General features: G+C 65.6%; 1 protein-coding gene across 1 annotated transcript; it reads right to left on the bottom strand.

The window, feature by feature from the left end:
• Positions 1–64: 64 nt before the first annotated feature.
• LRPAP1 (LDL receptor related protein associated protein 1) lies at positions 65–9,351 on the bottom strand. The gene is made up of 8 exons (XM_045834088.1): positions 9,076–9,351; positions 5,980–6,124; positions 4,690–4,814; positions 4,122–4,242; positions 3,426–3,587; positions 2,911–2,993; positions 2,576–2,752; positions 65–1,441 (listed from the first exon to the last, which is right to left on the bottom strand). The coding sequence occupies exons 1-8, from the start codon at positions 9,289–9,291 to the stop codon at positions 1,379–1,381; spliced, it is 1,092 nt and encodes a 363-aa protein (XP_045690044.1). The 5' UTR covers positions 9,292–9,351; the 3' UTR covers positions 65–1,378.
• Between the last annotated feature and the right edge of the window lie 14,924 nt (positions 9,352–24,275).

Raw genomic sequence — 24,275 nt, forward strand, 5'->3', positions numbered from 1 at the left:
TATTTTGACAAAAGTGAAATTTCTTTATAAGTATCCTTAAAATAAAGACACGAGAACCAGAAACTCTGAACAGCCCATATCTATTTTTAAATCTGCGTTCTTCACCCAAAGACTCGGCACAAGGGAGACTCCAGGCCCGCATGGCGCCAGCGGCAGGGCTGGCCGCTGCGGAGGTGACCTGAGGGGGCTGTGGCAGACGCGGCCATGTGCCCGCGCCGCTGTCCCCTCTCTCGGTGGGGGCGGGGGAGGGGGGCTGTCGTGCTGATGGCGAGGCTGGACCACCGACAGGGGGCCCGAGGGGACAGGGCGTGAGGACCCGGAGGAGACGAACCAGAGACGGAACGAAGCCTGCTGTCTGCAGCTGCACACGGTGCCCAGGCTCCCGGGGGGGGGGTGGGGGGGCGGCCTGACTGGGCCGGGCGGGGGACCCGGGGCTGCTGTGCGGTCGGCTCCATGGAGGGACCAGCCGGTCTAGGGCAGCCCTGCAGACAACCCAGTGGGCTTGGCTTCCCTGTCAGAGCGCAGCAGCAGGTTCCCAGACGGATGTGGAGACGCGAGAGGCCCCCGAGCAGCCGGTCCGTGGCAGAGACCCCGCGCCTGCACCCCTGTGCTCCTGAGCCCACCAGGCCTGTCTGGTGCCAGAATGAGGCCAGTCTGCAGGACGAGCAGGGGGCGCGAGGCCGCAGGGGAGACAAACCCGCAGCCCACCCAGACCCGGGGGTCAGTGGAGGCCCAGGTCTGCATGAGACCCCCGCCTCGGGCAGTGGCCCCCGCCCGCGCCCACGCATGGCACCCGGGCACACAAGCCCCAGCAGGCGGCCCCTGGCCCCCGTCCCCCAGATGAGTGGGCACGGGCTTCCCAGGCCGCAGTGCAGCTACTTGGTCCTGACGGGTCAGGCCCTCCGGGTTCAAACCCGGGAGCAGCGTCGGCTGCCCCATGCCAGCTGCCGTGTGGTCACAGCCCCGTCCTGGGTGATGGTTGGCACTCCCGCCAGACGGGGGCCTGCAGGCTCCTTGAGGCGGCGGGGGGGATAAGCCCCCCCCCAAGCTGGCCTGAGCGCCGAGCCCGTTTGGGGTGGGGGGAGGCCGGAGGCCCTTCAGCCGGGTGGGGGCCCAGGGGCCCGAGGGCCGGCCACAGAGACGCTGGGAGGAGGCAGAGGCGGGACGAGACGAGGACAGCCGCGGAGGCGGCACCGGGGCGCTGACCTCGGGAATCACACGTGGGGACAGCGCAGGACCTCAGGGCGCGGCACCTGCGGCGGCACGATCCAGGCGCAAACCGCGCTGCTGCGGCCAGAGGACACCGGTCCGCCGCCGCCGCAGCCTCCCGCCGCCCCGTTCACGCAGACGCCCCCGGCAGTGCGGCCCCGGCCGGGGGTCAGAGCTCGTTGTGGCGCGCTCTCGAGATCCGGCTGGACAGGTCCTGCAGGTGCTTCTTCACCTGGAGAGAGGGACAGACGGCCGGCCCGGACCCGCGTCCCGGCCACACGGGGTCACCGCGCGGCCCTGCCGCCTTCCAGTTCTCCACTCCCAGAAACCGCCAAAGCCCAGTCACCGACGCAGCGTGGCCGTGGCCGGGACACCGCCAGAGAGCTCGAGAGGAGCTGCTCGCCAGGGCCCGTCGGTGGTCCTGCCACCGGCCCGGCACCCCTGGCGGCCCCTGCCTACTCCTCCCGGAACCTGCCGGCTGGGAGGCAGCTGCCCCCAGGCTCCCATGGGTCCCAGGAACGAGAGTCTGTCCACGCACTTCCTGGCCCCCACGCGGGCTTTCCCGCTCGCTCACACCCGTCGGCCTGCGCCGGGCGAACCTGCCCGCCTGTGAGCCCTCGAGTTCCGATGCCCCTTTTGGAGTCGACTGCGCAGGCGCCGCGGCACTCGGCTTCCCCCACACACTCAGCCAGGAGCAGGCGCAGTCTGCACGGCCATGTGCTCCCGCAGGGCCTCACCCCTGCCGCTCCAGGGGCTGGCGAGGCCACCCCCCGCCCACCCGCTGCCCCAGCCCTGCAGAGGCCAGTCCACCGGCCCCGCTGGGGACACCCTGTGCCACCCCTGCGCCGGCCCCCGCGTGCACCGTGCCCTCCCCACCAGACCCGCACCACAGGCTCTCTGGACAAAGGCCCCTCACCTCTTGGCTCTCGGACAGCGCCCACCCCACACGCCCTGACCAGAGGCCCCACAGGAGGGTGGCAGCTGGCCTGGGGCCGCTTGCTCCAGCCTTCAGTGGGTCCCCACCCCCTCCGCGGCCCAGTGTGGGCCCCCCCACTCCCCCAAACACGGGGCAGACCCTCAGGGCGCAGTGGCCTGCGTGCGCTCTGGAGATACCCAGTGGCTGAGGACCTTCGGGACCACTGACCAGCCACCCATGTTCAGGGCCAGGATTACCGGCTCCGGCCCTGCCCGCCCACCCGCCCTCACCAGGGCAGCCTGCGCAGTGTCCATGCAGGAGCAAGGCTGCACGCCCGAGGTCCCGCCCCTCCGCAGGGGAAACCGAGGCTCAGACCCGGAAGCCGGGCACCCACGTGGGCTGGGGGCGGGGCCTGAGGCCGCAGGCTGTGTCCAGGGGCGGGGCACCCACCTTGTAGCCCAGCTCCTTGGTCTTCTCCTCCAGCAGGGCGTAGCGCTCCCGGTTGCGGCTGACGTGCTCCGGGTCGCCCAGCCGCTCCACGTGCTTCAGCTTCTGGTGCGAGATCTCCAGCTGCTTCTGGAAGTGGCTGTGCTTCTCGACCTTCACCTCGAAGTGCTTCAGCTCCTCCTGGCGGGGCGTCGCGGGCGGCTGAGTCACCCACGGGCTCCTGCGGCCCAGAGCCCCTCCCCTGCAGGCCCGCCACCCAGCGGAGAGGGAGGGAAAGCAGCGACAGCACAAGCTCCCACCGGGCAGGCGCGTGGGGCACAGCTGGGCGCCGTCCTTACCCGCAAGGCCTCCAGCTCCTTCTCCGTGAAGTTGGAGGCCCGGGCCAGGTCCCACAGGTCCAGCACCCGGGGCTCCTCGAACTCTGGCGGAGAGAGGGAGGGGTGGCCTCAGACTCGCGGGGCCTCCTACAGGCCCCGGGAGGCGCCTCCTGTGCGTGTGAGCATGTGCAGACATGTGGGTGGGTGGGTGTGTGTCGTGCAGCGTCCTTGGGAAGCAAAGGGGCATCCTCCCCATGGGCCCTCAATCCGCAGCTCGCGGGACCTGCCGGAAGGCGGGGGTCCCGAACACCGGCCCCCTCCCAGGCCTCCTGCTGGCGGGTCCCGGGTGAGCAGTGGGCTTGGGACTCGAGAAGGACGCGTGGGTGCAGACGAGCCGCCGCACGCGGTGCTGTGGCCAGTGTGACCAGCTGTCCCGACAGATGCGAGGGGCGCGGGGAGGCCGAGCACCTGGCCGTGTGGCACTCCTGGAGAGCGGAGCCCGAGAGCAGCCCGGCCCGCCGCGCGCCCGCGCTCACCGGCCCCGGCGCCGTAGCCCTGGTGGCTGACCCTCCGCAGGCGGTCGTAGCCCTGGTCGATGCCCCGCAGCCGGTCCCGGAGCTCCGCGTGCCTGCTGTGCAGCCCGGCCTCCTCCTGCCCGCGGCTCATGTCCGACGGGCTGATGGCGTTCTCCTGGAGCTCTGGGGGGCGCCAGCCCTGCGTCACCGGGGGCCACACGTCCTCTCGTGTCTGGCTGCAGTGTCCCTCCTTCCACGGGCCCCAAGGTTGCTAGAGGGTCCCTCTCCCAGCCCCTTCCTCCGAGAGGGGCGGACCCGGGAGCCCTCGCTCTCATGCGGCCCTTTCCGGGACGTCAGCGCACCAAGAGCCCGAGGCCGCCCCGCTGAGCCCACCCGGCCCCCCTGGGTGCCTGTCGGCTTTCTGAGGGTCGGAGCCCGTGACTGGGGTGGGTCCTGAGACCAGACAATGGTGCCATCAGCGGTCACACGGCCAGAACGAGGTGTCCGTGGGAGCAGCGGGCGGTGGCAAGCCCTGAAGCAGCGCCCCGTCTGACTAACGCACCTGCGCCTGCCGAAGGCACCCTGACGGGTGGGATCCTGCATGGCGCTACCCCCCCAGAAAAGGGGGCGGGCAGACGAGGCCCCCACACGGTGTCCCCCAACAGCCCCTTCTGGAGCCAGAGCCACCCACGGGGCGGGGCGGGGGCGGGGAGGCACCTTCCGTCCTGCTCAGGGCCTCCAGCAGGACGTTGTACTCCCGGACCTTCTCCCTGTGGTGCTGGAACTCCCGCCAGAGCTTGTCCAGCTCTTCCCTGGAGAACTTCCCCGAGGTCTGTGCCTGCGGCGGGCGGGGAGGGGGCGGCCGAGTGAGCCCGCTGCGGGCCGGGCTCACCTGTCCACGCCTCGGGCGCCCTACCTGCCCGTGGGCCCCAGGGCAGCGTGGGTTAACGCAGGCCCCAGGCTCAGCCTGGGGGCTACAGGGAGCCCCTTCCCCCATGGGCCCGACCCTCCCCGCCCCTGAGACTGAGGCAACAGGCCGGTGGGAGAGCTCCCACTCCTGACCTCTCGCAACGTGGCCCCGACAAAGCATCCCGGACAGGAGCCGGCGGACGGCGGGCAGCGAGGCGAGTGCCCCACCACTGCCTGGCTCTGCAGCCCCAGCAGCGGCGTGCGCTATGCACCCCCACCCCCTGTGCGTGGCTGCTGGGCAGCTCCAAAGGCAGGTGACCCCCAATTCTCGACACAAGGGCACGCATCTCGGGGTCCGCAGGAAGCATCGGGGTACCTTGTGCCACAGTTTCTCCAGCCGGGGGTCCTCCAAGCTGTCCTGCTCGGTCCCGTCGTTGAGGGAGTTGCTGCTGAGCGCCCGGGCGTCCTTCCTGCCGTCCAGGCCGTACTTGGCCAGGATGACTAGGGGGGAGAGGCTGGCGGTCAAGGCGGGGCCGGGGTCGCCGGCCAGGTCCGTCCCACTGCCTGCAGGTTCCCTCCTCCCACCCTGGAATTCCCGTGACACTCAGGACCCAGCGGAACAAGACAAGCCCCGGGGCCACACGCTGCCCGAGGAGGACAGCGGCTCAGGGCCCCGCCGACAGCGGTGGCTGCCCTGTGGCCTCCACAGCGAGCAGGCCCGGCTGGGCCGGGAGCCGTGCCCGTGGGGTCGTGTGCAGAACCATCTCGCAGGTTTTCAAAACCCAACTTCTCAGGCACGTCTAGCGAGGGCGGGAGGGACAGAGCTCAGGGTGGCGGGTGTGGCTGGGGGCCTTTTCGTGGCCAGCCCGCCCCCTGCTGGACGAAGGTTTTCTAAAGGAGAAACTGCAGGCAGCAACTTCCAGTGCAAGTCCTAGAGACCGGGAGGGAGGAAGGCCCACCAGCCCGCCAGCCCACCAGTCCCCAGTCAACTCGGGGACACGCCGGAGCCGATTCTCGGCCATGTGGGGTGCAGTGCCCAGAACTCAGGGCCCACTCCCGGGGCTCCCTGCTTAGGTGGGAGTGGGTGTGCCCAGGCCTCTCCAAGCCCCCAGTCCCGTCCTCGCTAGAAACTGGCCCAGGGCCCCCCTCGCTCTGCGCCCCATTCCTGCCAGCTGGCCCCAGCCCCTCCCGTGGGCGGACCCCTGCTGGATACAACCAGCCCCGCTGGGGGCCCCAGGGCGCATGCCCTGCACACCAGCCCCTTGGCTGGGCAGGCTGCTCCCCCTCAGGGAGGCCCTGCCCCCCACGCAGTCTACAGCTTCCAAACCGAGGACCTTACTGCACCAGCGAGCCCAGACCGCCGCAGGGCTGGAGAGTGAGCCGAGACGAGTGTGTGTTCCCGCACTCACCGGTGAGCCTGGGGGCTTCCCAGGTGTCAACGCCCACCCAGCCCTCTCCCTGAACTGCAGGAGGCCCCACCTGCACAGGGTCGCACAGGCAGACACACCCACCAACCCCTCAGACCATGCCGCTGAGGTCCCCCTTCGCCCCATGTGACCGGCACCTGAGAAGCCAGGAAGCAGGCCGCCTGGAAGGACGGCCCGCAGACCGAGCCCCACTATGGGGTGGCGGACCGCGCCCCCAGACAACGCGGGAGGGAAGGTACCGTTGAGGTTCCGGATCAGCTGCGCCTCCTTCTCCCCGTCTTCGTCTAACCCTTCGGCCTTCAGCTTCTTCCAGGCGAACTCGTCCCTCTCTTGTATCTTCAGGTCAGCGTGCAGCTCGGACAGCTCCACGGGAGACAGCTGCAGCTGCGGGACACGGGTGGGGACGTGGGACGACGGGCCGTGCAGCAGCACCAACGACACCGGCCGGGAGAGGCTGACCCCGGAGACAGGGCGGCCGGAGACCCCGGCAGCTGGGCAGAACTCGGGGTCGGAGCCCCAGCCCTGCCAAGTCCCGCACATGGTCCAGAAGGGGAACCTGGAGGGACCCCGGCCCTGAGGGGCGAGGACCACCGGCCTCGCCTGGACCGTGCGTCCCCAGGGAGCCGCCTGTCCTCAGCGGCCTGGGCCTGCAGGCACAGGTGGGGAAGGCAAGAGGATGCCCCACCATCCCTCCCTGGAACCTGGGGACAGTCACGGGGCACCCGGGCCAGCGGGGTGAGGGGATGCAGGGGCCAGAACGCGGGGCTTGCTGAGGAAACCAGCTCTTGTACTGTGAGACCGTGACTATTATTAAATTAAAGAGGACAGAAGGCCGAGTTGACGAGAAACGTCTTAAAGATAAAAAGCGCCACAGCTCACTGGCTGGGAAGCTTTCCTCGTGAGCAGGCGCCCGCTGAGGGGGGCTGGGCAGGACCCCAGTTCCCGAGAGCCGCACCCCTGCCCGGCCTCGCCCCGCCGCCCCGCCTGGTTTGGGGCCACACCATCTCTCCCAGCGGAAAAGATACGTGAGGGTTCTCGCCTGTTCCATGAAACTGGCGGCTGCAAATATTAATTAGTTCACACACCTGACACCCCCCCTTCGGGACTCGCTAAGGACCCCCAGTGACACACCTGGGGCTGGGTGTGCAGGGTGCCCAACTTCCTGCCTGTCCTGTGGGAGGGTCAGCCCTCAGGGCCAGTGTGGGCTGGAGGCACGCGCCCCCTGCTGGCGGGGGAGGGGAGAGCGCCCCGGCTGGCTGCACACTGGGGCTCGCCAGCACCGAGGGCCCTGTACCCACAGCCTCCGGAGCCAGAGGTCACGCGGAGCGGGGCCGAGCGTGCGGTCCCGGGCACAGTGGGGATGAAAGCACAGACTCCTGGAGTCCTTCATAAGGAGAGCAGTGTGACCTCGGGCCTCCGGTCTCCACCCCTCACTGGCCCCCGGTCTGACGCTCGCACTGCCTCTGCTTCTTAGACGGACCAGCCCCTCCGACTGCTGCTCCGCCACTGCCAGCGGGCCAGGGCTGCTCCCCGGGGCCAGGGCTGCTCCCCGGGGGGAGGGAACGGCGCCGGGCGAGAGGACACGTGTGCACCGGGCCGCTGCCCCAGAAGGAACCGCAGGGAAGGGCCCCTGGACTGGGCAGGTTCTTCCCTTCCCGAGCCTCCGACCCCAGGGGACGAGTCACCGGGGTCACACTAAGCCTGCGTTCCGGTTCGTGCTGGTTCTGAGCGCAGGAGAAAACAGCTGTGACTTCTGAGTCTGAACAGAAGTGTGAAACCTGACCCCCTCGGGTTTCCTGTCCTTCCGTTCCTTCTCCCACCCTCAAAATCCTGACCCGCCTGTGACAAGAAACGCTCAGGTCACAGCGCGGCGGCCACCGCTACAGACGGCGCTGACTGGAAACAAGAAGGCACCTAAATGCTCATAAAAGACCCACAAGAAGAAAAACGTGCTTTGGGGTTTCTAGTTTAACGCCGACTTCCAGACGCCACCTGCAGGTGCGCTCGGGCTGCAGGCTGCGCGTGGTGCGAGCCGAGAGCCAGGCCCTGTTTGTGAAGTGGACGGGCAGGCAAAGATGTGCACCGCGGACAGCCAGACCTGGACTCGGGAACCGGGTTCTGGGCGGCTGCGGAGGGGCAGGGTTGCGCACTGCCCCACCTGGTGACGTCAGCACGTTAAAAGCGGAGGTCCGGCAGCAAAGGAACCTCCAGCAGCGTGACTGCAGAGCAGTCGCCTGTGCCCAGGGCCCGCAATCCTCAAAAAGCCCCCGGGCAGAGGGTGGCTACGGACAGCCCGCGAGTGAGCCGGAGCCGGCACCCGTGCGGCTCAGGGAGGGACCGCCAGCCCCCACTCCTCAGAGCCCTGCTCCAGGTCCCGTGGGAACGAACACCCGGCACCCTCCCCCCGCCCCGGATTCTTTCAATATCTCTTCAAATTACAGTTACCCGTCAAGGCCTCCCGTGAAAAGAACAAGTTAGTAGCAGCCAAACGCAGAGCGGGACGTGTCCAGCATTCAGAGTAGAGAGGACCACCAATGACCGCCAGACCAGCACCACGGGGGTGTGTTTGTGGCGTAGACGGTGGCGATGGTACAAGTGAACATACTCCATTTCAAACCCATCCGGATATGTGCATTAAATATGCAACAAAGCAGTTTAAAAAAAAAAACAAAACTGCTCGGAATGGGCCACAGCTCGGGTCCCCGGCTGAGCAACAGTGTGCGGAGTAGTCCCTGGAGACCCGGCGGTGTACAGCCTCAGTGCGGCACCGCCCCTGGTGGGGCCTGAGACCCCCAGGCGCTCCGGGGAGGCGCCCTCGGGACGACCACGTCCCACCCACCACCAGGTGTGCGAGTGAAACCCACCCCTGGCCCGCCCTCCAGGGTCCCTCCTGGTGCCCCAGGGAAGGGGACCGGCCACAGGCGGCCCATAAGGGCACAGGGGCGGTCACACACAGCCTCCCTCCCTGTCTGGGCCCCCGCCGTGGAGCACAAGCGCTTCAACGGTTTTAATCACCGAGTGAGGACAAGAGCCCTCGACAGGAGCTCGCAGCTCCCAGAACCTTGCTCCCGGGCGCTCTGCCACCCCGCCAGCACGTGACCCTGAGCTAAGAGGGCGAGGCCCCTTGCAGGACTTCTCTCAAACCCCGGGGATCCGGGGTCTCGCAACACCCGAAGGCGTCCAGGTCCCACGAGCGCTCGTATGCACCAAAGAGGAACTGCAGAACTTCACGGGGAGTCAAGACGGAAATGCTGGGGCAGGGGGAGGCGACACGCGCAGCTCCCGGAGGACCACAGCCCCACCCGGCCGGCAGCGCCCCCGGCCCGGCCGCTCACCCGCTGGGCCTTCCCCCACAGCTGGTTCAACTTCTCCATGCGGAACTCGCCACCGGGCTCGCGCTTCGGGGGCCGCTCGGGCTCGTTCTGCTCACGCGAGTATTTGCCGCCGTGGCCCGCCACCTGCCAGGGCCCGAGCACCAACAGGAGCGGGAGCAGCAGCAGCGGCGGCGCCAGGAGCCGGCGCAGCCGGGGTCCGACCGTGTGCGACGCCATGTCCTTCCTCCGGCCTCAGAGACCCCGCACTCAGGTCCACAGGTCTCGCCAAGCCCCGCCCCGCCCCGCCCGCCTCCGCCGCGCTGCCTCCTGGGAGTTGTAGTTCTCTTACACGCGACTGGCCCAGGCGGGGCCGCGGACAGACTACGAGGCCCGGGAAGCATTGCGGAGGCACGTGGGCGTTTCCCAGGCAACCACGCCGCGGCCTCGTGACGTCCGGCGCCCGAGGAGGTCGATTGCGCTAGGGCTGCGGGAATGGATTTCAGGGTTGCCCGGGTTTCGGGGCGAGAGGGGTCAGGTTCTCCCAGACGCTGGAAACCCAATGCCCGCAGGGCCAGTCCCCTCTACTTCGTAGAAATTGTAATTCGGAAGTCGGGACCGTGTCTTTCTGTGCCCGAGACTGTTCCTGCGTCATCTGAAGTTGAATCTTCCTTGTCATTGTAGGCTTGGGGGAGGTGGCCCCTGCTTGGCACTCGGGCGTGCACGTCGCTGCTGTCATGCACCTAGGGGACACCCAGCCCCTTCCTTCACTTGACAGAGGAAGAAAGGGGGAGGCCCGCCCTGGCCGGGCGCTCAGTGGGTGGGAGAGTACTCCGATGCACAGAAAGGCTGCGGGTTCGACCCCTGGTCAGGGCACATGCCTAGGTTCCATCCTGGGTTGGGGCAGGTACGGGAGGCAACAAATCAATGTTTTTCTCTCTCACCAATGTTTCCCTCTCTCAAAAAAAAATTCGTAAGCATATCCTTGGACAAGGACTTTAAAAAATCGTTAACAAAATATTAGCAAATCAAATCCAGCACTATATATGAGGGAGGACCCTGCAAACTGGAATTATCTTCTGGAAGATGGGCCCCTTGTAGTATAGGTCTCCCCTGCTAGGTGAGCGTTCTAGGAACCCACCTGTGTCAGTGTGCCAGCTGGTATTGTCGTGAGAGGCTGCGTTCTGCTTCAGTGAAATTTTTTTTGAAGACTTTCAGTGTGTTTGGCTATTTCATGATGGGGGATTTACGAGCACACCTGCCCACACTGCGCTGAGTATTAAGCAATTTTTGACCCAAAATGGCATGACCCCCATGCTCCACCCTCCCCATTCACCCCATCTCACCCTGTGCAACATTTTTTCTTTGTTTCCCCCAGATGAGAAACGTCTAAGGGGAATGTTTTGCTGATGTGGAGGAAGTGAAACGGAAAACAGCAGAAGCACCAAAAGGAATCAAAACTGACACGTGCAAACACTGTTTTGAGCAGTGGGGAAAACGTCTCCATAGGTGTGTTGCATCACATGGAGAACACTTTGAAGGTGACTGAAGTTTAAACATGTGAGAATAAATACACAAATTTTTAATAAATCAAGCCTGGCTTTTCTTGGGTCCGCCCCTTGTAAATATATAACTAACTTTGGCTTCGTATCTGATGGCGAGTCAGTGTCGGTGGCAGTCTCTTCAGTAGCAGGATAAAGGACACCACGGCTCGCAGTGGTCCCGGCAGGCTCAGCTGCAGCACGTGGCAAGTCCGCCCTCCCCCAGCCCTCGCCGTGGGCGATGAAGTCACGCAGCCAAGGAGCGGCGGAGGGCACTTTCCCGGCTGGGTGAGGGGCGTCCACATGCGATGCACAGCTCACAGCGGACGCCAGGCGGAAGGCCGGGCCCCTTCACGCTGAAACGAAGAAGCCTGCGAGGAGGCTCAGGCGCCGTCTGTGACGTTGGGCACACGGCGTCGCGCCCACCGGGGCCGCCAGAGTGAAACAGACCCGCTCTGTCAAGTGCTGGAAAGAAGGTGAAGCAACCGAAACCCTCCGACATTTCCGGTGGGTGTCGAAAGCGGTCAACCACTTTGCAGAACTCTGTGTCAGTTTCTCGTACAATTAAAAAACACCCGCTTGACGATCCAACCCAATGGGTCCAATGCTGTGGATCCGGCAACGTAACTGGTGGATCTGGCAATGCGACTGCCAAGTCGCCCGGGAGGCGTGAAAACGCGTGCCTGGAGAAAGACGCACGAGCGCGGTTTCGGCGGCTTCGCTCGTCGCCAAGACCGGGAGCAGCCCCGAGCCCGCCACCAAGAAAACGAATGCACAAACCGTAGTACACGCATCTAAAGGAACACTAGTCAGCACAAAGGAAAAAAAAAAAACCCACAAAGGAGCTACGGCTACACGCAACAACACGGACTAGCTTTCTCGCGGGGAGGAGTTCACCAGAGCGGGCCCAGCAGAGAGAGGCGGCGGGGTCTGCTGGCGGGTGAAGGGGCTGGACGCTGGGGGAGACCAGGCAGCTCTGAACCGCTTTTACAGGCTCCAGACAGCTCCCCCGCAATGTTTCTGCAGACTCGGGCGTCCCTCCTTCTCCCCAAGGTGTGCAGTGGGGTGGGAACGCGAGGTCCCCTCCCCCACCTTCCACCGCCCTCCGCTCCGGGGCCTGCTGCGCTGGCCGACCCGGAAGCACTTCACTCTGGGACCCAGCTCACCACTGGGCACCGCCCCTCTGCGCAGGGAGATTACCTTGTCCGTGGTAGACTCCCACTCAGGAGTGCCAACACGAAACCTCCACCGGCCTGAAACCACCGGGTGCAGAACAGTAGTAGTTACTGAAACTGCTCTTTTTACAAATTGACGTTTTGCATGAGTTCCTCCTCCTCCTCCGTGCTCCAGCCTCCCCAAGAGGGACCTGCAATGAGGCGCTTTTTTGCGACTTTAACCTTGGGATGCCCCAAGGGGGGGCAGATGCATGGGTCCAGCTGGGGCCTCCCTGCGGGTCTCTGTGCGGACCGCGTGCTTGGAGCCCCTTGTGCTGCCCCCCCCCAACCCCCCGCACCGGGCTGCCGCTTTATGAGGCAGCCCAGTTCCCGAGGCCCCGCCCCGCCCCGACGAGCAGTTGAACTCGGACAAAGGCCTTTTCCTCCCTAATGACATGAGCAGCCCCATTTCTGATGACCAGAGGACGCGTGCATGACTCCAGGACGGTCACACCACTTCCTGGGACTCAGCGACTGTCCACCGAATGGGTGGGGACGGGACAGTGGGGCCTCCTGCTCCCACGGGTGGGGTGGGGTCTGCGCAGACGGCTCTCCGGCTCTGCGAATCAGCCTGGAGAGCAGGAGTGCGCTGGGGGAGGAGCTGCGGTCTCCCGGCCTGTGAACACGCCTCTCCACGGGTTTCGACCTTCCTCCGCGTCTCCGATAACATGTTCCGGTTTCCCCTGCAGTGATCTTGTGCATTATTCCCGGACTTTGGGTGCTGGAAATAACGTCAGTTTAGGAAAGCTTATTTTCCCCGCACAGCCACTAACACAGAGTTAGAGCTCGATCTTGCCCACAGATTCTGAATCCAGCAACGGAGCTAAACGCCCCGCTCAGGGCCGTGGTTTCTCTGTCCACGCTCAGGCCCTTGCGCACGCAGCCGTGTGGCCTGTGAGTAGAGACGGCGCTGCCTCTCCCCAGACCTCGCCGGCCCCAGCCGCCTCCAGCCAGACTTGCGGCCCCCTGGCCGGCCTCCCGGGGCCAGCTCCCAGCACTGCCCGATAACTCGGGGGACCCCGCGAGCTTTGGGGCGGAGCCTCTCATCAGACCCCCGGCGTTCCCTGCTCTCCCGAACAGCGAGGACGTTTTCTCGAGAACAGAAACTGGATCTTGCCGAATGCTCTCTCTGCGCCTGTCGACAGGGTCACACGCGTTCCGGTGTCCAACACGCTACCGCGCGAGCATCCCTTGGGTGCAGGAGAGCGCCTGTGGCTGGGGGCAGAGGAGCAAAGGCCCCAAGCTCGCCCTCCCCCACCCGCCCCCGTCCTGCGAACTCCTGTCCTGTGTCGTCTTAGGCTCTGTGTCTGTCCACTTGGCGTCCTTCAGTCGAAAGGCCACGCCGACGGCCCACGTTGTCACATCTCCCCGGCCATCCAGAGCCCACAGTCTGTGCTGCCTGTCACACACCACGCCCACGTGTCTCAAGCCAGTGTCCCCCGGGCCCGGTGCCAGACCGCGAGGGGCAGCCCGCGGGCCCCAGAGCCTGCTGGACTTGTTCCCTCTGGCCAGTCCAGAGCGGCTTCCCCGACCTGCCTTTCCTCCGGCGTGGTGACCTGGCGGTGTGGGGCCAGGAGGGACGTGGGAGGCGACGGCAGAGCCCCCTGTGGCTGTCCCAGGGGGCCCACCTCGGGCGGCTGGTGGCGGGGGGGCCCCTGAGTATATGCAGGAAAAGATTTCACAACGCGAGTCCGGGGGATTCTGAGAGCACACTGTGATAGCTGGGGACAGTGACGCACGGCAGGACAGAGGCGAGGCAGCAGGAGAGAGCGAGGTGGGGGTGCCCCGGGCCCCCAGAAATGTTACGGGAGAGGAGTGAGCTTAGATGTGGCCGCTGGCCGCTCACTGGACAGTCAGGGGCAAAGGGGGCCCCGGGGGGCAGGTTCCGGGGTGGGGGTGAGCCTGAAATGAGCGGCTGCCACCCACTGCTCCCCAGTTGCCAATCCTGTGGGGGCCCTCAGAGTTTAGGAGGCCCTGCAAGCCTGTGGGGGGAGGGGAACGGGGGAGGGGAGGAAGGTCGGGGAGAGAGAGCTGGGTCCTTCTTCCTGAGGGCTTTCTCTTTGGGGCTGTATTTATTTATTGTCAGAAAGGGGGGGAGGGAGGGAGAGAGACACCCACCAGCCGTCTCTCCCAGGAGCCCCAGCGGGAGGCTGAACGTGAAACCCAGGCATCAAACAGGGGGCCCCTGGCTCTGCGGCACAGCCGACGCCCAACCCAGGGAGCCATGCTGCTCAGGGCCATCGTGGGGGGTTTGAAGGCTGGGGCTTCAGGGGAGTCCTCCCGGGGTACCTCAGTAGAATGCCCGTCAGCTCCCCACAGACGCAGCGGTGTGAGGCTCATTCCCGGACCGCGCCGCCCTCGGGTGCGGCTGGCAGACGGCGCTCACCGGCCGGGTTCCTGCTGCCTCTCTCCTGAGCGGGCGGCTCCCGCTCCGGCTGGGGAGGAGCGGGGCAAACCGTTCCCTCCTAGGGGTTCCCGGGGGGGGGGCCGGGCTCTGCGGCCCACCAGCCAGGACTGGTGGACTGCTGGGCCCTCCCGGTCTCGGCGTCCCCTCGTCCCGTAGCCCACGCTGTCTCGGGGACAGGGCCCGCGGGGGGCCAGCCCGTGGCCGTGGCCGACAGGCTGGGGAAGCACTCTGCCTGCCCGTCCTCGCTGCGTGTGGTTCCACTGAGAACTGAGACGCAGACAGATGGCGCCGGTTCCCTCACGGCTCAGGGCGGCTTCAGCGCGGGTTTCGATCCCACCACGGACAGGCTTAATCATGACAGAAGCTTCCCTCCAGGGGCAGGGGGTCCCATGGCTTCAACTCCTCCCCTTCCGGGGGCCTCGTGGGCTGTGGGCCATGGGCAGGGGCAGCCCGTGCTCCGCCCGCACCGGCCTCCCTGTGCTCACTGCCCCCCCCCATTCCTGGTGGGTCCTGCAGGAGTCTGCCCTCATCTGGTTGCTGTCATCATCCGGCCCCCTTCATGTCCCCTGGGGCCCCCCCCACCACTCCCCTGAGACAGGACCCTGTGCTGGCCAGACAGCCTCCAGGGACCCACGTCCGTCTGTCTGTGGCAGGAGAAGTTGGCCGGCTCTTGGGAAATGTCAGGGGGTGAGTCGGCGCTGGCCTCGGGCGAGGCCCAGTGACGTGCTGTCACTTTGTGAGTCTCTTTCCTTAATCAGCCTGGGAGAAAGGGCGCAGCGGAGGGTTTCCCATGGCAACCACCAGTGGGCAGAGTGCTCCCCTGTCTGGACTTGTCCCCAGAGGACCGGATGGCCCGAGGCTGCTGACCCCGGCTCCCTGTGGTGAGGGCTGTGCCCTGGGGTGTGACTTCCAGGCACTGGGCTCGGGCTGGAGGACTGGAGCAGGTGCAGCTAATCAGCCCCATCCGCTCATGGACCTGACGGAGAAACTGAGCCCGGAGGGGCAGACGCTCACTCCGCTCAGAAGGCAGGTGTGTGCACGAGCCGGCACTGGGACCTCGAGAGAGCGCTTGGGGGATGCCGCCCGCTGCACCCGGGACTCACCTCTCCGCCGCGTCACCACCCGCCCGTCCACCCATGCACTCGTCCATCCACCCATCCATCCATCTGTCCATCCACCATCCATCTATCCACCCACCATCCACCCACCATCCATCCACCCATCCACCCATCCATCCACCATCCATCCACCATCCACTCACCCATCCATCCACCCACCCATCCATCCATCCATCCACCATCCATCCACCATCCACCCACCCACCCATCCACCCACCATCCATCCACCATCCACCCACCATCCATCCATCCATCCATCCAGCCACCCACCCACCCACCTACCCATCCATCTATCCACCCACCATCCACCATCCACCCACCCATCCACCCACCCACCTGTCCACCCACCCACCTGTCCGTCCGGTAATGAGCCCTGTGTTCACCTGTTCATTTATCCACACGCCCATGAAACGAACTTACCACTATCCCTCCCAGACATCCCACTATCACGTACCCACCCACTTTCCCGCCGACCCACTGCCTCACCCACCTATCTCCTCACCCAGCCCCTACCCCTCAGCACCCCACACACCCATCCCCACTCACCTCTCCGCCTACCCCCCAACCATAGTCCATTTACCTGCTGCCCACCCACTCCCTCACCCACGCACTATCCTCCCCGCACTCACCCACTTGCCCTGCCACTGCCCGCTTACCCCGCCCTCCCAGACTTCTGCCCGCCCACTTCCGGTCCTGCTCACACCCCCGCCATCCGCTCATCTGCGCACCACACCGGAGCGGCGTGTGCTGAGCCGGCCGGTCCAGGGCGCATTCTAGGCAATTTGCATCCGTGTCAGCACTTGATACTATCCGGTTGGGACGTTTGCCAGCCTGGTGGGTGTGCCGTTCACGTGTTGCAGTTTCCGTTTGCGTCTCCCCCGTCCTGCGCCGGGCCGGGCGCTTGGGCTCCCTCTGGTGTGGAGAGCCCGCGTGCGTGCTCGCCGTCGGAGCGGACTGCTCCGCGCTGCTGGGCGCCTGCCTGCAGCGGCGCTTCCCTCTCCTCGTTTCTCGGGTTCGCACTCCTGAGTCCTGGGAAGCAAGACGCAGACTTCAGGGCCACACAGCTCAGATTCAGGTTCATGGGTGAAAACGTCATTAAATCAAGGCTGTGAGTGGGGACCTGCAGACTGCATAGCATTAGGAACGCTTTTGGCTGCAAGCGAGAGAGAGGCAACTTCAGTGACTCCATCGGCTTCTACAACAGACCAACCCGGCGGCGGTGGCAGCTTCAGGTGTGGCATGCTCCAGCGGTTCTGGGTGTCACCCAGTCCTTGGCCCCTGTGTGCTGCTTCTGCGGGGTTGGCCTGTCCCGGGCCTGGTTCCCCTTCCGTTCCTGAGGCCTCTGTCAGCACCTCCGGGAGCTCCACGGTCTCACGCACACAGGCTCTGCAGTGAGCAGGCTGGCTCAGACCACGCGGGCGTCCTCGAACCAGCCTGCGCGATCGGAGCACGCAGTGCGCACGGTGGGTGGAGTCAGCCTCTCGGAGACAGAGACGCGGTTGGCCGCCACACAGGCGCCGCGGCAGATGGACGGGGGCGCGGTGCTGGGCGGGATCGATGAGCGCCCGCTGAGTCGGTGGAGGCCTAGGGTGCTCGGTGGCCGGCCGTCACGCGGGCGGGCGCGGAGCTGCCCCTCCTCCCGAACCTGGGCGCGTGCCTGCGCGCCAGATGGCGGAGGCTCCGGCAGTCTGATCTGTGGATCGCCGCGGGGATTTGCTTAATTAGAAAACTTTCAGCACGGAAGAATGAGAAGGTGGAGGGGCGCGCCAAGCGCCTGGCTCCCCACCAGGGCCGGCAGTCCGGACCGCCGGGCCCCACGTGTTCCTTCTCTCCGCCCCTCCGCGAAGGCCAGGCCCCACGTCTCTGTGTGAGTTGCAGACACTGTGGCGCTTTATCCTTTGTCTTTCGACTCGTATCTGTTACCCACGGGGACGTCTCCTAGAGGACCAGCGTGGCTGGGCCACGCCTCAGAAAACGAACAGTCACTTCTCCAGCGTCAGCTAACAGCCCCTCCGGCTGCAGCAGCGTCCGGAGTGTGCCCGGCCCCTCCGGAGCCGTCCGAGCGCACCGAGGTCTCGCTGAGTCCGCCTTCTGTATCACTGGTCTCTTTAGAACCTTGACATTCCACTCTAGACTCAAAGAGCCCTTTCCCGGTGAAAAGTTTCCCACGAAACGGTGGTTCCGCCACTCTTGCAGCGAGGTGCTGACTTCTGAAGGGCGGGGCGAGTGGTCTCGGGCAGCGCCGTGCGCGGGCCGGTTCCTGCTGGGGTCCCCGCCCCCCCACCGGAAGTGAGGGGTGAGTCCCTCGCGAGGGAAGGAGGGCTTCCCATGAGTGAGGCCACGTTCCGTTCCGTGTGCTGCTGCGCCTCGCCCGCTGTGCGTGGGGAGGCGACCACCTTGAGGCTGCGTTAGCTTTGCGCGTTGCCTCTGAGCCCGCCCCCTCCCCGCCCTCTTTGATTCAATCCGGACATTTTCTCTTACTCCATTACATCTCCTCAACTGACCTCACGATCCCTCTTTGAAGTGCTTCTAGAGGATTTCCTGAGGTCCAAGCTCAGGATGCCGGTCCCACCCTGGAAGCCGCCCGGCCCCCAAAGGCCCACCTCCTGACACCATCCTCTCTGGGGGGTGAAGGTCGCCGTGAATTTTGCAGGCGCGCACACATTCAAATCATACAGAATGTTTCCGAAGAGAAGCTACAAGCATTTCTTATTTCTTCTTCCACGTGGAATGTTCTTATTTCCTTGTGGCAGCATTTACGGTTTTATTTTTATCTCGTTTCCAGCCTTGGACTGTCAAGTGCGCTGGGGGGGTTTTTTTCCCATGTGTGTGTGTGTGCGCACGTGTCTGTCTGCATGTGTCTCTGTGTGTGTCTCTCTCTGTGTGTGGCGTGTCTACATGTATGTGCATCTGTGTGTCGGCATGTGTGCATGTGTGTGTATCTGTGTGTGTCTGCGTGTCCTGCTCCAGGTTTGCTGAACACCTTGGATGTGGGTTGATATTTTTCATCATATTTGGAAAAATTTTTGCTGTCATTTCTTCCAATGTATGTGTTTTTCCTGCTATAGCCTCCCCTCTCCTTCTGGGGCCCCAACGATGGGTCCAGCACAGAAGAGCACCTGTGCTCACCCCCTTAGTGTCACCTCCCTGGGCCTCTGCTGTCCCATCCCTTGTCCCCTCCCCTTTCAGGACAGGCTCTTCCTGTCACGCGCCGTTGGGGACCCCAGCTCCCTCACCTGCTGTGCAGCTCAGCCGGGGTGCATCCATGCCAGACCCCCACCCTGCTCGGTGTAGCTGTCCCACCCGCCCTCTCAGGGCAGCCCTGCCGGGTGGGACCCCTGCCCACTCGCTCCCGCAGCCGTCTGCGTGTCTGAGTCCCAGACCCGGGCGGTGGCTCTGGGGGCTCCGGGGGCTCGTCTGGCTGCCCGAGTGGCCCTGGGTGCGTTTCCGTCGGCTGTTGTCCCCAGATCGTGCATCGAGTTTTCCCGATTCTTCGCGTCTCATTTTTTCCCCTTTTTTTAAAAAAATATTGTATCTATTTATTTTTAGAGAGAAGGGAAGGGGGGAGAAAGAGAGGGAGAGAAACATCCATGTGTGTTTGCCTCTCGTGCGCCCCCTACTGGGGACCTGGCCCTCAACCCAGGCCTGTGCCCTGACCTTCCTCCCGCCCAAACCAGCAGGGAACCCCACCTCACTGCCCCCCACCCCTGTTCCTTCCAGACTTGTGTTCTGCTCTTTTTCTCTCCGTAAAAAAAAAAGCAAAACAAACCAAAAAAACGCAAAACAAAACAAAAAACAACGCCCAATCTAAAAACCATCTAAGAAAAATGAAAAAAAAAACCACCCTAAAAATTATTAAAAAAAAAGACTGAAAAACAAAACAAAACAAAACACAACCAAAGCCATAAAACAACTCTGCAGCCTGTCCTTGAGCGGCTGGCAGGTCCGGGTCAGCGCCCTCCCCCTGCAGTGACCCTTTGGGGTGACGGCTCGTCCCACCGGGTGCGGGTCTGAGGTTTACCTGGCAGCTCCCGCGCCCCTCACTGAAAGGTCCCCGCACTGCAGCGCGGGAAACGCCCCCAGCACACGTGACTCGTCTGCGGCGAGTGCCCGCACGGCCGCCCACCCCGGGCTGCTTTTCACCAGTGCCACCCCCTGCTCCCCTCCCCCCCCACCCCCCACGGCCGTGTGTTCCCGTGTGAACTGTGGGACCAGCTTGTCCAGGATAAACCGGCTGGTGTTTCAGCGGGGGCCCTGCTGCAAACGTGTGTCGTGACTCCAGGAATTTGAGCCTCCTACCCCGGACCACCGTGGTTCTCCGCACGTGCGCCCCTGCTCCGTCCCCTTGGGGGTCCTGGGAGGCCCCTCCTCCAGGTCCGGAGACCCCCTCCGTGGTCCTGACTCAGCGTGGCCACTCCCGTTTCCCCCCCCCCTCCGTCTCACGGAACTCCCCACCGTTGGCTGGTTGCTGTGTGGTGCTCCTCTCTCTCCTCCCCTGCTGACTGCCGCGCCTCTGAACTTGGAGCTGCTCGGCCTTGTCCCTGCGGCGGGGACCGCGGGGTGGGCCTCGGGACACAGCGTGCCTGGGGGGCCCTGCGCTCTCCCAGCCCCCATCCATCCCCTCGCTCCTGCAGTGGTGACCCACCCGAGCTTGCTCCAGCACCAGCCTCCGCTGTGCCTCCCGTCCCACCCGCTGCCGTGCTGACAGAGCGGCCCCTCTACCGGGCCGCCACCCCAGGCCCCGGCGGCCACGGCTGGGTCACAGGGCGGGCTCCAGCAGACGGACCACGGGGGCCGCGCCCCATGAGCCGGCCCAGCCCCTAGACAGCCGCGGCCGCGGCTCTGCTGACCCCGAGAGGCTGCGGCCCGGCCAGCGCACGGCTCCCGGGAGGTGGAGCAGCAGTTCGGGGTCAGGGCAAGCTCAGCGCGGGCGCTTTGCCGCCGGCTCTGGTCGAGAGGCCAGACCCCGCTGGACCAGCGCTGCGCGGAGAACCCCTCTGAGACCAGCTCACCTCCCTCGGGGGCTTCTCCTCCGAGGTCGCAGGAGGCGGAAGAGCCTCGTCCACCGCCGGAAGTGCCGGCGGGAGAGGTTGCCGAGGAAACCGCGGAGGTGCAGAGGGTGACATCGACTCCCACCACTTTCCACGGGGCTGTGGCGTGGACAGCCAGGATCTACGGAGGCCATGTGTGGGCGCATGCACATGAGTGTGTGCTCACTGTGGGTGTGCATACTCACATGTGGTTGTGCGTGGGGCCCTATAGCCCCCCAGTGTGCTGATGGGGACCCCAGCAGGAGGCCCTCGGGGAGCCCCCCCTCTCGACAGGCGGGTGGGGACTGCCCCTGGGTGGGACGTGGGGACAAGGAGGACTAGTTAGAGGGGTGAAGCGGCGGCCTGGCCAGAGGGCAGGACTGGTAGTTGCCGCAGGGAGACTTGGCCCCTGGCCATGTAGCGCCCCCTGGGGTCCAGCTCCTGTCGCCGACCCCGCAGGGCCTGTCACGGTCATGGTTTACACGCCCACGCCCACTCTCTGTCCAGCCCAGGGCTAGGGGTGTGTAGGTGGTCCGACCACGCTGCCCGGGGTGGCTCTTCCGTGACGACGGGGACGGATTCGGCCGAGGGCCCAGAGGGGCGGGTCGGGAGGGACGGGATGAAGCGGACTGGCCCTGGGGGGGGCGTGTCTGTGCTGAAAGCAGGGCCCTTCCTGCACCGGCGGGGGCCCGCCGCCCTTGTAACCGAGTGTTTGGCAGCGCGGCCCCTCCTAGCATCCCGCCCTCCAGGGTCCTTGCTCCCTGGGTGGTGGGGGGGGCTGTGCTGCCCTCCACCCTGCCACAGCCCTCACTCTGCGTGCTGGGGGGGGGGCCTGCCCCAGAGCAGACCCCTCGGGTCTGGACACACCCTGTCTCCGTGGTCAGGTGCCGTGGCCGCTGGGGTTCCAACGAGGGCCCGGAGTCCTGTGCCCGAGTCGGAATTGTCGGGATTCAGGACGCCAGGGGCACGGGGCTCTCCGCCACCTTCTCTCTCCGCGTCCCTTCCCTGTCTTGGCCTGGGAGCAGCCGGACCCTCCGGGGTCTCAGGTCCTGGCCCAGGGCGGGGCACCCAGAAGGAGGGCAGGGATCGCCTACTGGGGCAGCACATAAAGGGGTGACTGGGGCAGCACATAAAGGGGTGACTGGAGCAGCACATAAAGGGGTGACTGGGGCAGCACATAAAGGGGTGAGTGGGCCCTGCGGGTCCTGGTGGCAGTCCGGTCTGGCTGGCTGGCCGGTCGTTACTGCCCATGACCACCTCGGGTGCCTCCGGGGCTGGCCCCCTCCTGCGTGTCCTCCCTGTCCCCGCTTAGCTGCTCAACAGCTCGTCCTGCAGAGCCCACCTCAGGGGCCACCACCCCCAGGAAGCCTTCCAGACCCCTCTTTGTGGCCCTATCCCTCAGCTCCAGCCCTGGTCTCTCAGTCTCCACCTCTGCCCTGGGAGCTCCCTAAGGGCCTGGAGGTGCGGTCCCCAGGCCCTGGAAGGGCCTGTGGGGGTGGCGGGTGGGGGCGGAAGAGGCTGCTGTGCTCTGGGCTGTGCCGGGCCTCGGGCCTTGCTGAGCTCAGAGACGCCTGGTGCCTGCTGGGGAGGGGCCCTAGGGGTGTTCCTTTGCCTCTTCGCTTTGTCCCCAAGAGGCAAATGATCACGTTTCCTCCCCTCCCAGCGGCAGGCCTCCCCCCGCTCCGAGCGGCCCCCCAGTGAGAATCCAGCACGAGCTCCAGCTGGAAGGGGGGGAGGGCCCAGACAGCCGCAGGGTGTCCAGCAAGCAGGGCGCATCACACACGTGCTGGGCCGAGAAAAGACACAGGCATGTTTTTAATTTAATTTTTTTTGGTTTTTGCACTATCTCAAAAGGAAAATAACAACCTCAAAATGTTAAAAATAAACTATTTTTACTTTAAAAGGGCAAAAACAGCCCCAACAAACAGAGCAAATAAAAAGATCTTGGCTGAAGGGACGGAAGGCTTACTCATCGCTGCCAGGGATGGGAGTCGGTCAGACCGGGAGAAGCGTAGTGCTGGGGGGGCGGGGAGGGTGTGGAGAGAGGACCGGGAGAGGCACGTGCCTCCACTCGGGTGTGTGGAGGGAGCCAATGCTGGCGTTGGGAGCACTTCTGCCAGAGACAGGGCATCTACCCCCACGGGCTGGTGGGAGATGAGAATTCAGGGAAGGCTTCCTGGAGGAGGGGGCCCACCTGCCCTACACTTGGGAGGGCGCGCCTTGGAGAAAGAGCCAGCATCGTGGAGGGCCGGGGGGCGAGCTGGCGCAGCGGGTGACAGCTGTGCTCACAAGCCAGGGACACCCGGGTCCACATCCCGCTCCATCCCTTGGGGGCCGTGACTCAGGCACAGGCCGCTAACTTCCTTGGGCCCAGTGTGCTGACCTGCAACTTCTGAGCGGTGAAAGCGCAGGAGAGGCCGCGCCCTTAGCTGGGAGGCCCAGGCCGCGTGTGTCGGCCCTTGGAGCTCCGGTGGGCGGACAGGGGCTGGTGGCGGCCTGTGACCACCAGGTGGCGCCAGTCAGCAGGGAGCTGCTGCTGCTGCCGCTGCTTTTTCTTTTTTAATCCTCACCCGAGAACATTTTTTCACTGCTTTTCAGAGACAGAGAGAAGTGGGGCGGGGGGGGGGGGACATTGATCTGTTGCTCCCCATGGGCTCCCTGAGGCCGCCCGCTGCACGAGGACCCACTGCCTCCCTCAGGCCCCTCCCCCGCACCGCTGGTCCCCAGGTCCCCTGGTCCCCAGGCCCCAGGAGGACCGAACTGGGTGTGAGGGCAGGCTGCCCAGGTTCTCTGCAGGCCCCCAAGTCCCCGGGGGCCGGAGTGGGCTGAGGTGGAAGTTTGGAGAACGGGCTTGATTTTTGCGGCTTTGGGAGCCCCTGAACACCACCGGTCGTCGGTCCTGGCCCCTGGGGAGCCCTCCTTGCGCCCTGCGGGGCTCGCCTCTGGGCACATCCGGCTTGGGGGTGCCGAGGGGTTCCCAGGGCGCGAGGGGTCGCCCCCCCTGGGTCTGGGGCCCGGGCCCCTCTCGGTGAAGCAGCAGGTCCATCGTCCTGGCCGAGGCTCAGCTGTGCCCCCGGAGGGGTCGGCGGTGGGCAGGGGCCGGGGACTCTCTTCTCCGGCCGCTCAGGGCCCAAAGCCCCTCTGTGAGCCTCGTCCACCGCATGGATGACAGACACCGTACCCCACTTCAGAAGACACCAAAGGACTAAGTGCTGGGGTGGCTATCGGCTCGGGGGCCTCGCCACCCACAGCCAGGAGCTGGCGGGCCAGGCAGGACCGGACTCCATCTGCCACCCCTTCTGGATGGCTGGGGCCACCGCGACACAGGACTGGAGACGGGGACTGAAACAGCACTCGGACCTCCTCCCTGTCTCAGAGGCTGGAAGTCCACGGTCAAGGTGTCGGCAGGGCCGGTTTTCCCGGGGCCTAGACTCTCCTTGGCGTGCAGACGGCCGCTTTCTCCCCATGCTGAGTCCTCACGTGGTCGTCCCTCTGCGTGTGTGCCCGTGTCCTCACCTCTTCCTCCTCGGGCTCCCTCAGGCCCTGCTCCACCTTCATCGCCTCTTTAAACAGCCGGTCTCCAAAAGCAGTCACGCCCCGAGGCCCCGGTGGCAGCCCAGACAGGAGGACTGCTGGGGTGCAGGTCAGCCGGCAGCAGCCCCTCTGCGGGGCGGGGCTCCCTGCGGCTCGAGCTGCTGCCGCGTCCAGGGTCTGGCCTCGGCCCCGGCGACCGCGCCCCCAGCCCCTCTTGGCTCCGAGGCCGTTCTCGTCCATGCAGTTGGGCCGAGGCCAGAGTGGGCCCCATCCGAATCCCCCTGCCAGGGCGCGGGCAGGAGACCCGACATGCCTTGGCTTCCAGACACCGAGCCCGAGCCCCTGCTCCCGCAGGAGGTCCGGCCCAACCAGGCCCCGCC

This window comes from Phyllostomus hastatus, unplaced genomic scaffold (assembly GCF_019186645.2).
Source record: "Phyllostomus hastatus isolate PE091 unplaced genomic scaffold, TTU_PhHast_1.1 phas_contig_196, whole genome shotgun sequence".
In the NCBI taxonomy this organism is placed as follows: domain Eukaryota; kingdom Metazoa; phylum Chordata; class Mammalia; order Chiroptera; family Phyllostomidae; genus Phyllostomus; species Phyllostomus hastatus.

Excerpts from the sequence above, each read along its gene's own strand:
- LRPAP1 (XM_045834088.1), bottom strand. The coding sequence starts at position 9,291 with ATGGCGTCGCACACGGTCGGACCCCGGCTGCGCCGGCTCCTGGCGCCG. Across the intron at positions 2,994-3,425 it reads GGGCTACGGCGCCGGGGCCG|AGTTCGAGGAGCCCCGGGTG; the intron begins GTGAGCGCGGGC and ends TCTCTCCGCCAG. Across the intron at positions 1,442-2,575 it reads CCAAGGAGCTGGGCTACAAG|GTGAAGAAGCACCTGCAGGA; the intron begins GTGGGTGCCCCG and ends CCCTCTCTCCAG.